Source organism: Podarcis raffonei, chromosome 16 (genome assembly GCF_027172205.1).
Source record: "Podarcis raffonei isolate rPodRaf1 chromosome 16, rPodRaf1.pri, whole genome shotgun sequence".
NCBI lineage: Eukaryota > Metazoa > Chordata > Lepidosauria > Squamata > Lacertidae > Podarcis > Podarcis raffonei.
The window spans coordinates 42085394-42106286 of record NC_070617.1 but is presented as its reverse complement, the minus strand read 5'-3'; the positions used below and the strand labels follow the sequence as shown (position 1 = coordinate 42106286).

The window sequence follows — 20893 nt, the reverse complement described above, 5'->3', positions numbered from 1 at the left end:
CACACACACACACACAAAACTACTACTGCATTACAGATTTTGATTAAAATGGTATGATATATAAATAAATAAATAAATTAAATAAATAATATAGGGGGTGAAAATCAGGGAAATGTTATATACAGTGGTGCCTCTGGTTACGTACTTAATTTGTTCCGGAGGTCCGTTCTTAACCTGAAACTGTTCTTAACCTGAAGCACCACTTTAGCTAATGGGGCCTCCTGCTGCTGCCGTGCCGCCACCGCGTGATTTCTGTTCTGAAGCAAAGTTCTTAACCCGAGGTACTATTTCTGGGTTAGCGGAGTCTGTAACCTGAAGCGTATATAACCTGAAGCATATGTAACCTGAGGTACCATTGTACATGCGTGATGCACTTTTTAAAGCAATTTTTAAAGCAAAGTGAACTCCAGTCTTTTGGGTCCCCTCCAGGATGGGGGCTCTGAAGCTGAAGCTTCATTCGTTTCATAGAAGATTCGCCCCTGTGGGGAACCATCACAATCCCAGAGCTAAATCCGAATGGGACATGGTAGAAACACACACACACAATTTTTAATCCTCTTCTTGACTATATTTTAGTTTGGATAACTACACAAATTTTGTCCACCAAAGTGCAATGTACAAGGGGAAGGTTCGGTGAACACAAAAGGGGAGCGCTGCTCTTGCTTGTAGCAGGTCCCTCGGGGGGAGGCAGCGGCTTCTCCTCCACCTGCTCCACCAAACTTCTCAGGTTCTCTGCCGGCTGCCCGAGGGGCTCACTCAGTTTGAGGGGCTCCTGGCTGGAAGGAAGCAGCCTTGGGGGGCCCACAGCATGTCACGGATGCGCCGGATGGACTGGATCTGCGGCTGGGAGGCGGCCCACTCATTCCAGTGTGCAAAGTCTCCTCTCTCAAAGAGATACTGGTAACCCCGATAGCCAGGGTACTGGTAGCCCACCCAGCTGTGGGGGGAACAAAGAGAAGGCTGGCATCAGTAAACACAGGGAGGAGAAGGTGCCCAGCTATCTCTCGCCCAGGGCTCAGCTGCCCAAAGCCAAAGCCACAGGGCAGCCAAGGTAGGGCGGCCTGGCTTTCATAAAAGCCAGTGGTTAAAAAATCATCCCAAAGCAACACGGATCATAGGGATCCAGTGCAGTTATGGGAGGCTGCGGTCTTCAGGAAGAACTTTCTGAGGGTAAGAACTGTCCGACTGCAGAACAGAGAGCTTTGGAAGGCTGTGGACTCTCCTTCCTTGGGAGTTTTTAATCAGAGGTTGGATGGTCGTCTGTCATGGATGCTTTAGATGAGATTCCTGCCTTGCAGGGGGTTGGACTAGAGGACCCTGGGGTCCCTTCCAACTCTACCATTCTATGATTCTGTGATTCAGACTTTTCAAAACAGAGAACCACCTTCAGCCCAAACATGCATTTGGGAGGATCCACTTCTTAGTTTTGTGCTGCCTATTTGTGTGGTGGTGGGGATGCTAGTGCTGCTGTTTTACCCACAAGGAAAGCCCTGCAAGAGAATCAGGCCAAAAGGCAACATCCTGCTTCCTGCAACTGCCAGCCAGATGCCCCAGGGAAGCCCAGAAGCCAAGGCTCTCCCCTGCTTGTACCCAGGAACTGCCTCTGCACATGGAGGCTCCATCTCACCATCATGATGACTAAGACTAACTGACCTAAGGACTCCCCCTTCTCTTTTCCCAAGTCCCCATTATATAGCTACTTCAGCTATTGACAATCCCTCTTATCTTGCAGTTCCAAAAATTAATGTTGTGTGGGAAGGATTTCCATGGTCTTGCCCAAATCTCCTGCCCATCAATTTCACTGGCTGATCCCAAAGTCCTAGCATGATGAGAGAGGGAGGAAAAATCCCACTTTGTGGGAGCAACAGAGGCAGATTCCTCTCCTTAGGGAAATACGCCACCCAAAGCTCATTTGAACACTAGTAATGTAGGATACGGACGCGGGTGGCGCTGTGGGTAAAACCTCAGTGCCTAGGACTTGCCGATCGTATGGTCGGCGGTTCGAATCCCCACGGCGGGGTGAGCTCCTGTCATTCGGTCCCAGCTTCTGCCCACCTAGCAGTTCGAAAGCACTCTTAAGTGCAAGTAGATAAATAGGTACCACTTTATAGCGGGAAGGTAAATGGCGTTTCCGTGTGCTGCGCTGGTGCTGGCTCGCCAGAGCAGCTTCGTCACGCTGGCCACGTGACCCGGAAGTGTCTCCGGACAGCGCTGGCCCCCGGCCTCTTAAATGAGATGGGCGCACAACCCTAGAGTCGGACACGACTGGCCCGTACAGGCAGGGGTACCTTTACCTTTAATGTAGGATAACCAGCTTCATATAACAAACATGCTTATCCTAATTAATGCATGAAGGGGTTAATGCCATAGAGTAAGCTGTCTTGCCAGGCTTAGCTAGGTCACTCCCCCTCACCTTGGGGAAAAGGTAATCAAGCCTATTGTTCACCCTCAGTCTACCTGAGACGCTCAGCATGTAAAGAGATCTGAGCGGCTTGCTCCAAGCTCAGACCTCATGGCTCTTACAAACCACTCCTCAATTCCTATACTGATAATTATTTAGGAACTTTCACCACTGTAACTAAACCAAGTTTTACTGCCTCTGCACCTTTTCCTGAATGCTATATGGAAAAGCACATAAATCTGACCATTGGAGAGTTGGTAAGTAAACTGTTTTTACTTACAAACTGTTTTAAACTTACCAAGCATGTGGTCTTTTTCTATGTTGGGGTAAGAGGGGGCTATTTGGGAACTCGCAAGGGTATTTTTTAAAGGTCTAACCGCCTATATTTGCACTGCATATATTGTGATTTTAAATCTCTGCTGGGGTTCTCTCACCAAAGAGTACTTGCCCCAATCCTGGATCTTGGCACCCAGGAAATTCTTTATATATCTGTTTTTTCCTTGCCACTAAGAAGTGGAGTGCTTAGCATTCGGAACTCACCATTCCCTGACAGGATCTGCGGTTCATGCCAGGGGCTGCAGCCCAAACCCTTTCTTCTCCAGGAGGAATATACGAAGCTACCTTAGACCAAGTCAGAGCATTGGTCCATCAAGCTCAGTATGGCCTACACTGACTGGCAGAGGCCCCCCACAGAGGAAGTCTCTCCCAGCCCTGCCTGGAGATGCTGCCAGGAATTGAACCTGGGGTCTTCTGCACGAGCTACGGAGCTTCCCAAAGAGAAATGGCACCCATTGATTCAGAGGGAAGCGGTCAGATCCAGGCTCTGACTTACATTCCACTGGGCACCTTCACGCTGCCCAGACGCCCACAGAAACCGTGGGCCCAGAGGGTTGGCACGTCGTCTTCCTGGATCTCCATCTTGTTTCCCCTGAAGTTGGCACTTTCAAAGAGGAGGATCTTCTGCTCTTGGGCCTCCTGCTGCGAGAGAGAGGGTGGGGGCATCAACTGCTCCTCTTCCTCACCCCCACAGGTTCCCAGGCCACAGCAAGAGGTGGCAGAATGAGATTGCCAGGGAGGAAGAGGTCTGGGAGGGAGTGGGGGCCCTCAGCAGATGCCCAAAGGCACTACCCTGGCTAGGCCTGGACTCACCATTCTCACGGGGCGCAGGGAGCGGAAGCAGTCGCTGCGGCAGCTGCTGGACCAGGTGTCCCATCGTGGGTACTCGCCCTTCTCCAGGATGAACATTTCGCCACGCAGGTTGCACTGCTCAAAGGCCACCCAGCTGAGGGCAGCGTGCAAAGGAAGGTGTGTCCAGAGGACGGAGGACATTGGCAGCCACAAGACAGAAAGATGGAGGGTGAGCACCTGTGACTTGGCAGTCAGCATTTCAAGACAACAAGGTCCTGGGCGGGGGGGGGCCCTCCTCCCCTCCCCCCCTCCCACATGTAGAACCCAGCTGGAGTGGCAGCTAAATCTTCCTTCAGCACTCCAGAGGGCAAGGGCTCTGCTTGGGAGGCAGAGGGCAGCACTGTCTTCCAAGGCTTTAGATCACACACACCCCCCCCCGATTTGCGACCTGATGGCGAAGATCATCAACTTTGGGTGGGCCTAGCCCCCTCAGGTATTTTATGGGGGGGGCCAAAGACCCCTTGGCCCCGGGAGGTCATAGCTCCCATTCCTTGAACTGTGATATGCCTAAGGAAGCAGAGTAGCCTAGATTAGAATGAGAATGTGTTCTTATAGTTACAGGTAGGTAGCCGTGTTGGTCTGCCGTAGTCGTAGCAAAATTAAAAAAAATTCCTTCCATTAGCACCTTAGAGACCAAGTAAGTTTGTTATTGGTATGAGCTTTTGTGTATCTGAAGAAGTGTGCATGCACACAAAAGCTCATACCAATAACAAACTTAGTTGGTCTCTAAGGTGCTACTGGAAGGATTTTTTTTTTAAATTTTGTTTCATATATTATGTTAGAAGCTTCCCAGTGTGGCTGGGGCAACCCAGTCAGATGGTCAGGGTATAAGTAAATAATAATAATAATAATAATAATAATAATAATAATAATAATGCCTTTAAAGCATGGCGAAGTGGAGCATCCTCACTCCCACCAGAGGAAGCGATGGCCATTAACTCTGATGTCTTGGAAAGAGTACTGGAGAGATGGATGGAGGAGAGAGCTGTCAAGGGCTTCTGGGCCCCAGGGCTCGGTCTGTTGGAGGCAGTAACACTTCTGAATATCACCAGTCACTGGAAACTGTTGGAAGGAGACTGGTCTTGCACTTGGGCTCTGCTTGTGGGCTTCCCATAATAAGCATCTGGCTTGCTACTCTGAAAACAGGATGTTGGACCAGATGGGCCTTGGGCCTGATCCAGCAGGCTCTTCTTCTGGGCTTATGTTTGGAGGTATAAAATGGCTGTAAAAGGGGATTTATTGCTTGCTTTGGGGGCATCAATTTTTGCTTGCTTTAACCAAAGGCATTCATTTTGTTCTCCCTTTCACTCCCACCTGTAGATTTGCATGCCTCCAAGGCTTCATCCAATTTTGCATGATTACTGTGTATTTAGATGCATAATTCCCAATTGCATTCAAGTGAGTTTACTTCGAGGTTAGTGTGCACAATGGACCCTCTCACCATGAGCTCTTCTCTGCCGCTTCCTCACAAAAAAAGCCCAGGTTGCTGCAATCTGGCACCCACTTACCTGGGAGTAAGCCCTATAAACCACAAAGAGACTTACTTTTGAGCAAACATGTCTGCTGAGTAGTAGAATCTGCAGAAAATAGCTTACATGGAGTACTTTATCTCAAGCTGAGATTTCAAGGAGACCCTAACAAGAAAGGGAAGGGGGGTGTATCCAAAGAGCTCATTTGTCAACCCCAACTCTGATTTCATTCATTGACTAGAAACACGAAAACATAGCAGCCTGCCTGGCTCATCTCACATAAAATAGGGGAGAGGTCTTATGTTGCTTCCTTGTTTTCTTTCTAGGAGGGTAGAGATTTACTTTTTTAAAAAGAAGGAAGAAAGCGAATCACCTGGGACTCCTATTGGCTATGGAGCCTAGCACATCCCCATCTCCAGCACCTGCCTCTCGATAACCCTGTTTGGCTGAGATCACTTACGGTCCAGAGGTTGCCAGGACACTGCGCACCCGGTCAAATCCATGGTCCCCCAGGTTCAGGCATGCACTGGTGAACTCCATCTGCTTGCCCTGGAAGTTCTCCTGGTCAAACACAATGATCTGAAAGAAGCAATATGAAACGTCTCCTGGGGGCGTTGGGGGAGAAGCACAAGCAGCAGTTATTAGAGGATTTGTTTCTTTATTTGCTATGGACATTTATAGTCTCTCATTCCCTGAAAGGTCCCAGGGCAGGCAGCACATATAGATTAAAGCTCCAGTTTGGCAATGTAACACCAGAACAAAATGCATCAACAGCACAGATGCGATTACAAGAAGATCCAGCCAGAATAGGTCATTTTGCTGCCCCAAATCAAAATATGAACCCTGAGAAGTCTGTGCCACGTCAGACGGGGCCAGCTGCCAGAGGGCTACTTACTGCTCCATTGACACCTTAAGGAATGAGTGCTCAGGGAGGGTGGCTTGAATGTCCAGGGATGCGGCAGAGGTGAGCTCTGGAGCCACATGTACCAGATTCAAATCCTTCAGCAGGGATTAAGGAACAGCATAAATCCAATTTTCATACTTTGTAGCTCACAAACTCCCTGCTGGGTTAATACAAGAACACATGCGTGTTTGCACACATGCATGCACACCCAAACACATATATCCCTGGTGTGCTTGGTGAGGAAATGGCCATGTAGTGAACTTTCTCTGCCACCCTCTGTTCTTCCTGTGTTTCCGCCACCCAGCTGCCTTATCTTCTTTTATTCCTGTCAGTTGCCAGAGCCCCCTTTCAATTTCCCATTTAATTCAGATTCTGGTAAGATGTTTCAGGGCGCCACGTCCAGGGTTGGTGCCTTTGCCTTACAGAGGAAAGACTAGTATGGTGAAGCTATTTTGTAAGGTTTCTATACAGAAAAAGCAAGCAGAGCATACGGGGAGGTGAATGCCAACCCCTCTGATAAGACAGCAGACCCTGGAGAAAGATGCAGTTCTTTATGATTTTTTGCTTTTCTTTACATGCCACTTTTTCTCCACGGACCTCAAGATAGCTTGCATTCCCCCCATATACACCTTGATCCTCACAAGAACCTAGTGGGCCAGGCTAGGCTGAGAGCCAAACCCCCTCCTAGCAGGCATTGGGTAGGGGGAAGACGTTCTGGGCACAGAAGCAGAGCCTTAGCAGTGGGTTGATTCTGCCCTGGTTTGTTCTGTGATGCCAGCCCACTATTTCTGTCTGAGGGGGGATAAAAGATGACAAGAGCGAGGCGAAGCCAACCAGTATCTTTGTGGTACAAGAAGTTACAGGATTTCAGCAGGAATTGTGGGCTAGGCACTGACTGAAAGTGAAGCAGTGTGACCAGCCCAAATCTTGTGAGGGTGCAAACAGTATTGGAAATGGGATTGCCCATGGCTCCCCCTGAGCATTGTGAATACAAATCACCCTGCATGCCCCATAGGAAGGATATCTAGAGGGGTCCCCAGGGGTGGAACCTGGGTCCCCCGTGGCTTCCCCAGTCCGAGGGGGGCATGTCATGGGCTCTTCCCCACGGCTGCCTGCTGTTTCTTTCAAGAGGTCAGGTGTGTTTGTCTGGGTGGAGAGAGTGAGCAGCCCTGCATAGGGAAGCTTTTTAAGGTTTCATGTTTCACTATGTTTTGATATATGCTGGAAGCTGCCCAGAGTGGCTGGGGCAACCCAGTCGGATGGGAGGGAGTACAAATCAATGGTTGTTGTTGTTATCACTTTCCTGAAGCTCTGGTGGCCATTCCATTGCAGCAGAGAGAAAGAGAGCTGCAAGTGTCTCCTCACCATTCTTTCCAGTTCTGGTCTACCAGCCACTGACCTAACCAAAGGATAGGGACTGGGCTTCCAGCAGGGCTCTCTTCCCTTCCCCTCCCAAGACAGGCCCAGACTGGATGCAGCACCGAAGGGACAGTCATGCGCCCTAAGGGATCAGGGCCTCCTCCCCATGTCCTGCCTCTCTACTCAGAATTGGCACCTTCTCCCAACTCACCCGGAAAGGTTCTGCAGAGGACTCTTCACCCTGACTGCTGGAATCGGGGGATGAGTTGGTGGATGGGGTGGGACTGTCTTTTTCCTTCCTGTCCATGTCATGGCTGGGAGGGGTGGTTCTTGTGCTTTCGGACATGGCCGTGTCTGGGTAAGACCTGAAATTGTAACACCTGTTCAGTTAGAAAGCACCTTTTCAGGTGCCTACCCTACATATCTGGAGCAGTCTCATGCCACCTCCTGCCCTTTCCTGCTGACTCCCTCTGGTTTCTCAAAAGAAAAGCACTTTTTGCATACTTTTCCACACAACTAATCATAAGCTGCAAATTAAAATACGACTGCTATCGTCCTGGGACACACTTCCTTACTGCAGGAGCATTCTGGTGAAATATGCTGTTACTTCTCCTTCCAATATCTAACTTGTGGGGCAGAGTTTGTCGCTTCCCAAAATTCATCTTGTCCTTTTGGTACTATTCTGTTTTCCACCCCTGCCTTTTGCTGCCAGTTCCTTTCTGCCCTTTCTTCAGGGCAGTGTGTGCTTTTCATCAATGCTCAGAGGAAAGAACCTAGGAAGGGCCTGCTGGATCAGGGCAATGGGGGACCACCTCACACAGCCTCCTGTTCTCGCAGTGGCCAACCAGAGGCGTCATTGGGAAACCCACAAGCAATGGAGTCCCAGAGCTCTCTGCCCTCCTGTGCTTTCTAGCAACTGGCATTCTGAAGCACAGCTGTCTGCAGCTGGGGACACAGCCATGATGGGTGCAGCCATTGATAGCCTTCCCTGCCTCCATGAATCTGCCCGGCACTCTTTCAAAGCCATCGAGGTTGGTGGCCATCACTGCCTCCTGCGGGAAGAACAACTTTCTGCTCCCTGTCCTGATAACATTTATTTGATCTGGTCCATCTTCCTGCTGCTCAGATCCTGAGCCATCTTTCCCGCTGCTTGAGGGACTGACGAGAAGGTTTCCATGGTGAAGGAAGTGAGCAAGAAAAGGGCTCTCCCCGGGAAATGAAGGCAGATCTCGTGCCTTGATGGGGTGGGACACACACACACACACACACAGTAGCCAGAAGCCCCCAGATGTCTCCAGGATGCAGGGCACCTTCCCTCCACCTCTTACCTGGGTTGCTGGTGCTTCGTGGTGGAGTGATTGGGCTGGTGTCGTGACTCCCCTGCATTTTATACACTCTCGTTTTATGCCCTAGCCAGGGCAAAGCCCAGGAGGACACAATGGAGATGCTTGGTCATCGGAGTCCTCCTCAAAGGCCACAGTCATCACATCTTGCAATGAGGGCACTCAGCTGGAAAACCACCAGATATCCACCCCAGCCCTGCCCTCTGCTCCACAATACCCGCCACCCCCACCCCCACCCCCGCCGCCGCCGCCACCAGACTGGTCCTCCCTCCCAAGCAGAGCAGTTGCTGATGAAGCAGCTTCCATTGTGGAGCTTGTGAAAAGGCCTTCCTGGGCTGAGGAATATTTTGCAACTCGGTCTGTATGCCAGGCTATAAATAGCATCCCAAGCAGGGCATGCAGCCCCAAGACCACCTACCCAACCTCCAGGCCTCCTGGACCAGCCAAGAGAGCCACGCAGTGAGGGAGACCCAGGTTCAAACCTTCATTGGCACCCTGGGTGGTTCTGAGCAGGTCCCCATCCCAGTTTCCCCTTTGTCCCACTCCACAGGGTTGTTGTGGCTTGTCAGTGCCATGAGGGAGGCATCCACAGAAGAACATAGGAAGAGTCCTGCTGGATCAGGCCAAAGGCCCATCTAGTCCACAATCCGCTCCTGCCTACGGTCAGTCAGACACCCACAAGGTGGGGGCTGATGGCAACTGGCATTGGAAAAGGTGCCCTGCCGCCAACAGTGGAGGCAGGACAAGCCATCGTGGCTGGTAGCCATTGATAGCCATTTCCTCCATGAATTTGTCTTGCCTCCTTCATAAGAGCTGGTGGCCGTTGCTACTTCCTGTGGGAAGGAGACCCAAAGTTTAACCAGGCGCTACTCCGTCTTGCACCTTCCAACATTCAGCTTCACCAGACCGCCCTGCTGGCTACTAGCATGATATAGGTGGCTTTCTCTCTATCCTCTTCCTCCACCTTACACACCATTTTGTAGGCATTCTGCTTATGCTCTGAGGCACTCCTCATCCCCTTGTTTCTGGGTCAAGCTTAGCATCAGGGAAATAGTAGTTCTGCACACAGGGGCTGCTCTGAACCCCACCATGTGCCCAGTGACTTTTTCCCTGTCTCCAGTTCCTGCGCTGAGAGGAAGAGAGGGAGAGTGACTGTGAGGGGTCGGGCTCTGGATGAGGCCAGCTTGATCCTCTGGGAGACAGACTTTTGTTCCGGCCTGTGCTGAGTCAGGGCATTTGGGGATGCACAGCGGATATAAAAATCCCTCTGGAGAAGAGCTGATGGGGAGAGTCTGGCTGGAGCTCACCAGGTAAGTGCGGTTGGAAGTCCCATGGGGGGCAGGCAGGCATGGCGCCGTTCGCTTCAACCCTAGAACAGGTTCAGGCAGACTTGGGTACAATCCTGGAACTAGCAACCCCAGGCAATGGGTGTGAACTATTGACTCGAGGAAGGATTGGATGTCATTTTCCGAGGGCAACGTGCCCTGATAGGTGTCTTAGTGGCAAGAAAGGGGAACCATACTCTGCACATGCTCTGTGGCAAACTCATCCGTAAGTGCTGTCTAGTGGTGAAAGAATCTGTCAATGTCGGTTCTCTTAGTTCCTCATTTTTTCCAACCTTAAATTTGGTTCTTCACATTTCTATAACAATTTGAAGGTTATCCTTTTTTTAAATCTTCATGTGTATTCTTAAGCATTTTAGTGCAAATTTCTTCTGCTAAAGATATTTATGTGAACAATTTTGACCAACGTACACATTTTGCAAGCAGTTTGCTCTAATAGAATACAACTGTGTATGCTATTTTCACAAATATATCCATTTTTAATGCACATTTCACCCTAATATTTGAATGTTTGAAAACTTTGGTTGGTTGGAAAACTTCATTGCAAAAATTCATATATGTGCAATTTCAAAGGGTAGGTCTGCGTTTGGTTCTCATCTTGTTAAGGAAAGTGTAAATGTGATAAAATGTGGTTTAAATGTGTCCTGAATTGAGTGTCTTCCCTGCCCTAGTCCTGGCTGAAGGCAGGTCCATTGAGTAATCGCTACTCTTGCCCTTTCCACATGTTTCTCCTTTATCCCAGCTTTTCCGTATTGGAAGGATGAGTGGTGTGGCCTGGAAAAGAGGTTTCCAGCGTTAACCTTAGTTCCCCAAGATGTCCTGTAACACCTTTGGCCCTGCACTTTTCTCCCCTACAGGGAAGCAGAGTCTACCATGAGTCATCACAGCGGAAAAGTCTCTGGACTTTGGAAGGTATGGAGCAATGAGCCATGTGTATAGCAGGGTTGTAGAGGAGTCCCAGGGAACAAACTTTTTTGCAAGGGGGGGGGCGGTATCAAGAAACTTTGAAGGCAGAGAACAGAAATTTGGGGCAGGTTGCTTGAAACCAATTAACAGAAGCAAATCATGTTATTTATCTTACACTTCCGATCTGCCAGGTGCTTCACTGCATTCATTGTGCTCTCCCCCCAAGTACCCTGTCAGTTAGGCTTGCAGCCGTCCCATTTTGCAGATGGAGAGCTGAGGCTTAGAGTGAGTGAATTCTTCAAGGCTAAACAAGGAGTCCAGGACAGGGAAGGACTTGAGCTCAGATGTTTCTGCACTAAGGAGGGATCATATGGTGTAGTGATTTGGGAGCACTTGGCTCAGGCCTGTATTCAAATCCCCTCAAAATCTCCCTTCCCCTCCCTCCTACTTCACTGGCTCTTCTGGGGATAAGATGAGGTCATTTGCATTCATGTGCTTCCTCGTGTTTGCTCACGCAGGCAGGTGCTTCTCCCCAGAGGTGCTGCTTGTGGGGTTGAATGCGGACGCATGCCTTCATATACGACTGTGGCGGGCATTGAGTGTGTGGCTTCTTCCACTCACCCCTGCACTCTGGTAAAGGGGGTCAGGGTCACTTCTGGCTGCTCCTGACCCTTCTCTCGACCAAGCCTTCAACCCTCCAGTGAGGAATGAGAGACCCTCACCCACCAGTGCCCCTTCAATCCTGCCAGTCTGAGGGCAGATCTCTGAGCAGCGACAGCAGGTTCTCTGGTGGGCTTTCCTCCCTGCTCCCCCCTCCCCAGGACCCTGAGCCCCCACCCTCGTCTCTTCTCAGATTGTGGCCTGGGACGAGCCCGCCTTCCAGGGCCGGAAGCATGAGTTCACCTCTGAGTGCTACGACATCACATTGTGTGGCTTCGACAATGTCTGCTCAGCCCGCGTTGAGAGCGGCACGTGAGTTGGCTCCCTACTGCTTCCCAGAACCCTTGCCCACTTTCTTGCTTTTCCTGGGACCCCTTCACCCCACTGCCCCTGCCTCGTCCTCACCTTCGCTCTGGTGGTGAATGCCTCACTCACACGTCGTTTGTGGACCTTGCTGAGCTTCAGAGCCTGACTCCTTTCCTCAGAGTTCCTAGCAGGTAAATCCCTGAGGCTTGCAACCCTAGACCTGCTCAGATGGGGAGTGTTGTGCAGTGGTTAGTGCTGAGCTGGGACGTTGGGAGACCAGGGTTCAAGTCTCTGCTCAGCCACAAGGCTCCGCTGGGTGACCATGGGTCCATCACAGTCTCTCAGCCTAACCTACCTCACAGGGTTGTTGTGAGGATGGTATGGGGAGCGCTTTGGAGGAAAGAAGGAGGGATATAAATGTAGTGAATCAATAAAATAGCTCCAGCTGCCTTGGAGAGTGAATGTGCACAGGACTATGCTGTGTGCAGCGGGGAGAGAGTGCGCCTGGCCTGTCTTGTGCATTCACGCCAATGTCTGCACACAAACATTCCGGCACCATGCAGGGCGCAGCCGGATGATGCTTTTCTAGCCTGCTGGGGCCAAGCTTTGTTTGCAGAATGTTCCTTCCCCCCTCATCCCCCAAGCTAAGCCTGCACCTTCCTGGCTACAGAGGCCCACCTCCTTTCTCCCCACAGGTGGGTCGGCTTTGAGCACCCCGGTTTCCAGGGGCAGCAGTTTGTGCTGGAGCAAGGCGACTACCCCTGCTGGGAAGCCTGGAGCGGAAGCAATGCCTACCATGCCCACCGGCTGAGCTCCTTCCGGCCCGTCTCCTGTGCGGTGAGCAACTGGGGTGGGCCAGCAGGAGGCTGCCTGGAGGGAGTTGTAGCCCAGGCTGCCTGAGGGTGGCAGGGTGCCGGCCTTGCATGCAGACGGTCCCAGGCTCAGTCCCTGGCAGCATCTCTAGGGAGGGCCAGCGAAAGACCCTGCCTGAAACCTGCAGAGCCTCTGCCTGCCTGCGCATGCAATACTGAGCAGGCGGACCAAGGTTTAGACTCCAAATTATGTTCCTCGGTGAGAATAGGGTTGCTCTGCTGAGGAATCATAGAAATGTAGAGTTGGAAGGGGCCCCAAGGGCCATCTAGTCCAACCCCCTGGAATGCAGGAATCTCAGCTAAAGCCTCCATGACAGGTGGCCATACATCCTTTGCTTAGAAACCGCAAAGAAAGGAGAGTCCACCACCTTCCCTGGGAGACTGTTCCACTGTCAACCAGCTCTTACAGTCAAACAGTTATTCCTGGTGTTTAGTCAGAATCTCCTTTCTTGGAACCTGAAGCCAGGGGTCCAAGTCCTCCCCTCTGACTTGCTAAGCTCAGCTTTTTTATTTTGCTAACAAACTTAAGATGAGCCAGGCAGAATCAGACTCAGGTGGGTCCATCTAGCTGAGCATCCTACATCCCGCAGTGGCTGAGCCAAGGAGCCTACCCAGCAGCCCTGAAGGTAGCATCCTCTTCATCTTGTTTAGTCCCAGCAGCTGTTACTCAGAGATAGACTGCTTCTAAACCTGGGGGTTAAGAATGTTGCTTCTCCATGAATTTCCCTCATTCCCTTTGAAAGCCTTCTGGACCAGCAGGCATCACCATGTCTCAGACAGGAGCTAATGGTTGAAGTAAATCACTGAGAAGTCCCTCCTGTGGTCTGCCCTGGGTCTACTGCCAAAGAACTTCATAGCTTTGTGCCAACAAGCCCACTGGAACCCAGCTGTCAGCCACACTGCCTTAGAGGTCACAGGGAAAGTCAAAACCGACCAAGTTTGTCTGGTGGCTTTAGAAACCAAGCCCTGCACTACTGACATCTGGAGAGGCAGGAGGTAGCTCAGCCAAGCCTCTCATCCCTCCAGGAGAAGCGTCAGTAGGAGGAAGCAGCCAGCATCTCCTTGACACAGGAACGCAGCCCTTGGGGTGCCAGTGGGCTGCCGGGCTTTCGTCATTCCTGACTAAGGGCCACACTGGCCTGGCGGGAATTGTTCACATCCAGCATCTGAAGGACTGTAGGTTGCCCACCTGCGCCTTGACAGATTTGGCTCCTTGGCTGTAGAGGCCCAAGAGCTGCAGGACAGACATGGTGGCTGGTATTATTATTGATATTGATATTGTTGTTATTTGCATTTATTAATAATGAGGAGTCCAGGCCAGTGCATAAGATGATGTTTTTGCCCTGCACAGAATCACCAGGAGAGCAAGATGACCATATTTGAGCAGGAAAATTTTATGGGACGCAAAGGGGAGCTGAGTGATGACTACCCATCTCTCAAGGCGATGGGCTGGGGCAGCAATGAGGTGGGGTCCCTCCGTGCGAGTTCTGGAGCGTAAGTACTTTTTGGGGGCCCTGCCAAGTACTCCTCTTCCATTTGTTTCTCAGGGCTGGAACTGAGGGTCACATTTCTCAGGGCGAGTTTCAAAGGAGAGCTGAGCTAGCATATTGCAACGTTTTCATGTCCCTGGACTTGTCTTTGGTAGAGAAAGGGCTTCCTCCTCCTTTCTGCAAGGGATTGATTGATTGATAGCAATAGGATGGAGCCAATACGACTTTGCACAACAAGGCCTGGTGGCCTGGCCTGTGACATTACCTTCTGGTGTTTCTGTGGGCCCTCTGGTCTGAAGAAGGCAGCTCCCTGAACCCAGCAGAGCGGAGGCCTTGCCATTCTTAGGGGCCTCTGCTCCCTAAGAATAAACAGCAGCAGGGAATTCTATGCGGATGAGGATGGTGTGTGGCCTTGCAAAATCAGAGTTTTCTCGCAGCCTCCAAACACCCCCTGCCCTCCGAGCACTTTGAGGGAGTCCTGAGCCCCTGGCTGCCCTGCTCTGTGCTGGCTTGAGCTCCCCACAAATCAGCTGATTTATCCCCCCTCCTTTCTGTCTCCTCAGATGGGTATGCTTCCAGTTCCCTGGGTACCGGGGCTTCCAGTACGTCGTGGAGAGCGATTGCCATGGGGGCGAATACAAGCATGTCCGGGAACTGGGATCTCATGCTCAGACCTCCCAGGTGCAATCCATTCGCCGAGTGCAGCACTGAGCAAGCCCCATGCAGCGTCTGCCACTTGCCTGGCCCCTGGGTGGGTCTGCCAAGCCGAGGGTTACTTCATCCTGTGCTCCCCTTGCCTTGCGCTGGCACAGTGGAATAATTAACTGCCAGGCCACAGCAAGGATTTCCTCCGATGGTGTGTTGTCAAGTGCATTTGTTTAAACTCTTCTGAATATCTGGCTGTCACAGGCAGAGAGAAAAAGCCAAGGATCTCTACCCATCTAATGTTGTAACCCAAGGCATCTGGAAGGCTCTCAGAAGGCATTGCCTACTCCCACCTCCCCCAAACCCTTGAACACCACAACTCTCAGGAGGCTGCAGTCTCCCTTTCATGCCAGTGGTGTGGCATCTTCCCTAGGGAGCACTTCTCCCTCCCTTCCCACCCCTATTCCATCACCAGGCCAAGGAAAGTTTCACATATAAGCCAGAGAGATGCCAGCCAGCAATGGCTCTGAAGCAATTATAGGGCTGCTCCTTCAACTCAGACAACTGTCAAATATTCGCAAAGGGGTGGTAGAAGCATTGTGCTGATAAGAGTTTCACTCTTTGGGGTGGCGTGGGGGGTAGGAAAGGGGTGCGTGGGAGAGAAATTTTGCACAGTGAAATTGCTTGGTTTGTGCATGAACTTCACTGCTTTAAGGTCGGATTCCACTGCAGTAATCAGGAGACATTTCCTTACAAGAGAGATTGGGGTGGGAGTTGGAGATGATCCCTGGGGAATGGCTGAGGGAACTCCATCAGGAAATGAGTGTTGGCTGAAACTGCTAATAAAGTCACCATACTAACGACTGTCTCAATACATTGACCTCAAACTTATTGCTGCCACAAGCATGGATGGATCGGAATGGGGTGCTTGTAGAAGAGAAGGGAGGGTCCTGAGCGTGAGGCCTGAATGTGTTCAGAGGCAGTCTACCTGTGAAGAACAGCATGGGCATACTACACACCATACCTGCTTGGGAGGGGACACAGCATGAAATAGGATCTCCCATTGTCTTGATCCAGCTGCGGGACTTTTTTATTATAACATTTTTATTAAATTTTCAAGAAAAATAACAAAAACAAAAAACACACAATAAGAAATACAATAACCAAAATATATACAAAACAATATCAAATCGATAAAATGGGATTCTCCGAATCCCGTGACTCCCCTCTCCCCCCACCCACTGCATATCATTTCTACTCCAAATTATTATTATTTACCTCAGATTTTCTGTACTATTTCTAAAATTACAAGTGTTTTTAAAATCCTGCCAATGTATTAACCTGTTTACAATACTTTTGCAAAAGCATAATAAACATTTCCCATTCTTTTTAAAATTTCTTGTCATCTTGATTTCTGAGCTTTCCAGTTAGTTTCTAGTCCAGTAACTTGGTTTGCCAATCTTCTTTGGTTGGGACCGCTTCCTCTTTCCATCTTTGGGCTAACAGTATCCGGGCAGCCGTCGTAGCATACAGAAACTTTTTTTTTCTGGTCTTTTGGAATTTCTGCTCCTACAATACCTAATAAAAAGACTTCTGGTTTTTTTTAACAAAGGTTACTCTAAACATTTATTTCATTTCATTATAAATCATTTCCCAAAAGTTTTTAACCTTCCTACATTCCCACCACATGTATAACGTACCCTCTGTTTCTTTACATTAACAACACTTATTAGATCTTTTTGCTAATTTAACCGGGGTTAGATACCACCGATACATAATTTTCATATAATTCTCTTTCAGCAGAGTACATGCAGTAAATTTCATATCTGTCTTCCAAAGCCTTTCCCAATCCGCCATTAATATATTATGTCCCACATCTTTCACTCATTTTATCATAACACATTTGACCTGTTCCTCTTTGGTGTCCAACTCCCAAGAGCAGATTGTAGATTTTTGACAGCACTTTTGTACTACCTTCTACTATTTCTCTTTGAAGTCTTGACACTTCATAACTAAATTCTTTCTTTTTATCATTTTAAAGTGTTTCATTTAATTTAAAATATTGTAACCATCTGTTACTTTTTCTCTAACGTCTTCAAAATCTTTTAATTTTAATTGGTTGTCCTCATATTCACTTTTTTCATAGATATTACTTCTAATGGGGAAAGCCACCATGGTGTTTTCTGTTCTAATAGATCTTTGTATTTCTCCCAGACTTAAAGAATCAAGTTTATTATTATATGATTATAAAAACTTTTGTGGCCTTATGATACCATAGATACGCAGCAGCAAGAGATTAAGCCAGCAGCAAGAGATTTCACAAAGGCTGCTGGGGAGTTCTGTTGCCACCCATCTTGAGTCTGGGCCCCTCCAGCCACTCCTGAGTTGAGGTGCTTCTTCAGACCTTGGAGGCACCTGATCTTCCACCTGCCAGCTTGCAGAGTGTGGGCAGCCCAGTCAGAAAACAGGTCCATTTAGCTTAGTGTTGCCGACACTGGCCGGCAACAAAGGCTCTCCAGGGTTTCAGGGAAGAGTCTCTCCTTGTTCTACCTGGAGCTGCTGCTGGGGACCAACCTTAGGAACTTTGCTTTCTTCCCAGGTGGCAAACGCTTCCATCTGCTAGCCTTTGTGGGCTGTCGAGCTTCCCAATGATATAGCTGCTGGCCCCCTCTGATAAGGGCGAGGCCAACATGCCCACCCCCATCCCATAACCACACTGGCCAATTTCCAGCTGGACTGTGACTATACTTGGCCATGATGAGGCCAGAGGGGGCTGAAGACTTGGAGTCTGCTGCCGACAGCTCCCTGCACAGTGCAAGTTGCTAGTCACCCTGACCTCTGGTGGGAGTGGATTCCACGGTTCATTGATGCCATGTGTGAAGAAGTCCTTCTTCTTGCCTGTCCTGAATTGTCCAAGATTCTGCTCCATTGGATGACTCCTTGGGGTTCTAGCATTACAAGTAAGCAGAGAAAGGTTTTTCTCTGCTCACATTCTCCACTCTGTGCATCATTTTACACATCTGTCATGCCCACAATTTACTTTTTCTAAACTAAAAGGGCCAAATGTTGTAACCTTGCCATACAAGGGATCTGCTCTAGTTCCTCAAGCATATCAGCTACCCTTTTCTGAACCTTTCCTAGCTCTTTCCCATGTGCTATTATACATTTTAAAGCACTGTCCCTCCAGTAAGCCTGACATTTGGTTTCTTTTTAAATCATCAAGCTTTATGCCCTCAAGTGCACATGTGTGGTCCAGTGCTGGAGGGCTTTGATGTTCCAAGGATCTCTGTCACCCTTTTCTCTTTGGGGGTGTTGGGTAAGGTTTAAAGGGGAGGTGGATGGAGAGCTCTTACCAACAGTGTGCTGCTCACTTCTAGCTTGGCTCAACGCTTGCGATGCAGACATCAGCTACAGGCACAGAAACTATGATGGCGACTTCAGAACTATGGTTTCTGCCCATACATACAAATTTGATTTGATTGCTTGATTAGTCCAGCTCATGAGATTAATCAGCTAAGGATTCTTTCATCATGCAATTGCCTTACTTCTAGCTTTCCACAAGTGATTTTGGGGACAGAAGTTGTGGGAGGCAAAAGAGTTGCAGGGTGGGGAATGGTGGAAGAATCTCTACAGATGCAAAAGGCCAGTCATGTAGGGGAAGGACCAGTTGAGGTTAAAAAGCCAAGCTGTGAGCCAGGAAGCTCCCAGTTCCAATCTTGCAATGGTCCTCTTTCCTTGGAAGTTTTTAAGCAGACGGCCATGTCACAGATGCTTTAGCTGAGATTCCTGCATTGCAGGTGACTAGATGACTCTTGTGGTCCCTTCCAGCTCTACAATTCTATGATTCTATGCTGTTTCCCCAACAATCCCACAAACATTTCAGGACAAATCCTCCTCTTCATCACTGCTGCAATGCAACCTGCCACCTTGGCATTCTGTTAGTTTCGCAGTCTGTTTACTCACCCCTGATAAATTTGTCTTCAGCACTCATGGGGGGGGAGTGAGGGGGTGTGTATCTTCCCTGGGCTGAATGACATGATTTTGACCCAACCCATTAATTAATAGCTCATTAGGAGCCCAAATTTGTGATAGATCAGCAGTGGACTTGGCACACTGGCTTAATTTAATGATTTCTTGCATTACTTTGCTAATCATCTTTAGTCTGATTCAATTCATCTCAATGTGACCACGCTAATTTCTAATTAGGGCTGAAATGCCAATGCTGCATATGAACTGCAGGCAACCGTCTTAAGGCAACGGCCGAGGACCCTCTTTTGCCGGCCAAGTTCCTCTCTGGCAAGGTGTATTTGCATGCTGATGGTGCAAGCAGCCCCCTCTGGCCGCTTCCTTCTTTTCGCTCCTTGCTTGCCGCTTGTCTTGGGAGGGGGGGAAATGTGCAAATGGGTCTCAGCTGCTGAGCTTCTCAGGGAAGGCAGGAAACTTTGCGAGAAAAGTACGCCTGCTAATTCAAAACATTTATGTTAGCCGATATAAATTTATTTAGTGCCATAAATTACATAATTGAATTTTTATTTCCTTCATATATTTGAGTGAAATAACTAATATTTTGAGTCGGCTTGGCCTGCAGATGTCTTTCACAGATGTCTTTCCTGTAATATTATGCCTGTATAAAGCTGACATTTAAACGGTTTAATAAATGAGCAGTTGTTTGACTTGTTTCAGATTCAATACATTCTGGAATATTAATAAAATACATTTCATAAGGCAGCTCAATAGACCATTGCCATACAAAGACCATGATTTATTAGTGATACTTTTGCTATTAGGGAGGGACAGATACTCAAAATGTCATTAAGGTTAAAATAATAATCAATCACACTAATTAGACTCTATTTTTCATATGCAAATATAATTAAGCATACACTTCCCAATAACTTTAAAGAGAATTATTGGAGCGGCGGAAAGGGTGCTGGAGAGAGGGAAGGAGAGAGGGGTCCCCTTTTGCACTAATGGAGCAACCGTTTCCCCACTTGAACATGCAAACAAAACCACTTTGTGTTTTTCCCATAACTCAAAAAAATTCAGGCAGCATCAGGGAATAACGAGGCCTTCAGGGGAAGCTGCTTTGGGGAAGCAGAGGTAAATTCTGAAGTGCAGGAGCCATAATGAGAGGCCCCGACAGCAGCCACAGAACCATGGAGAATGCAAAAATGTAGCCAGCTGCTCCGATCATGTGTATAAGACCCACACACCCTAAACAGCAGCAACGCCATAACATCCCAAGATCACAACCCTACACATTGTTTCCGGGGAGGAAGCTCAACAGACCTCAGATACATCGACTTCTGACTGCTAAAGTGCAGCTTGTAAAGCACAGTGAGCTTTAGCAAAAGATCTTCAGCTAGCTGAAATGTAACCTTTAGCTTTTAATTAGAAGTGCAAACAACCCAGCGAACATGTGTTAATCATTAAAACTGCAAGCATGAAGTAGGAACCCCTTCAAAGAAAAGAGGGGTCCAGCCTCTATCTGACTGTCTTCCTCATCCTCCTTCCATGCTAATCAGTCATAAACAATAGTAAAGCTTAAAAGCCTCATCAAGACCTGATTCACAGAGCCAGGAGGGTCTGCGAGGCAGCATGGCACTCCAGCAGATGACACCATTACCCCCGCGCTGAAAAAAATCCCAGACCTGCTCTCCTGCTCTGCACAACAACATGACAGAGGTGGCTAAAAATCAACAGGGAGAGATAGAGGACCGCAGAGGAGGAAGCTGCAAGTGATTTATTTGCCCTAACAAATGAACCAATCCACGTTACTGTTCTTCAGGGGCAAAATGGTTTATTTGCCAGTTATGTAAAAAAATGCTGTTTTAATGCAGGTCCTGCCTCTGAGGACTGCTAAAGGCAGGAGAGCAACTCTCTGCCACTGTTGTGAGCTTGGGTAGTTGGAATGTAGGACAATTGATGAAAGCCTTCCTTGTATTGTTTTGAAATACATTCATATGTTAGCAACATAACTACCCTTCTACCTCTTCTGTGCTGTCCA

The 20893-nt window shown here is 48.9% G+C and overlaps 2 protein-coding genes across 3 annotated transcripts; one reads left to right on the top strand and one right to left on the bottom strand.

The window, feature by feature from the left end:
• Nucleotides 1–570: 570 nt before the first annotated feature.
• Nucleotides 571–8832, bottom strand: CRYBB1 (crystallin beta B1). Of its 2 annotated transcripts, none has more exons than XM_053369163.1 (6): nt 8650–8832; nt 7533–7686; nt 5519–5637; nt 3551–3683; nt 3234–3379; nt 571–937 (listed from the first exon to the last, which is right to left on the bottom strand). In XM_053369163.1, the coding sequence occupies exons 2-6, from the start codon at nt 7665–7667 to the stop codon at nt 757–759; spliced, it is 714 nt and encodes a 237-aa protein (XP_053225138.1). In that variant the 5' UTR covers nt 7668–7686; nt 8650–8832; the 3' UTR covers nt 571–756. The 2 variants fall into 2 exon arrangements, with proteins under 2 accessions (XP_053225138.1, XP_053225139.1); XM_053369164.1 differs by having other exon boundaries at nt 3234–3376.
• A 124-nt stretch (nt 8833–8956) lies between these two features.
• CRYBA4 (crystallin beta A4) lies at nt 8957–15758 on the top strand. Its single transcript, XM_053369165.1, has 6 exons — nt 8957–9974; nt 10865–10919; nt 11767–11885; nt 12575–12716; nt 14103–14245; nt 14805–15758. The coding sequence occupies exons 1-6, from the start codon at nt 9907–9909 to the stop codon at nt 14950–14952; spliced, it is 675 nt and encodes a 224-aa protein (XP_053225140.1). The 5' UTR covers nt 8957–9906; the 3' UTR covers nt 14953–15758.
• The last annotated feature ends 5135 nt before the right edge of the window (nt 15759–20893 follow it).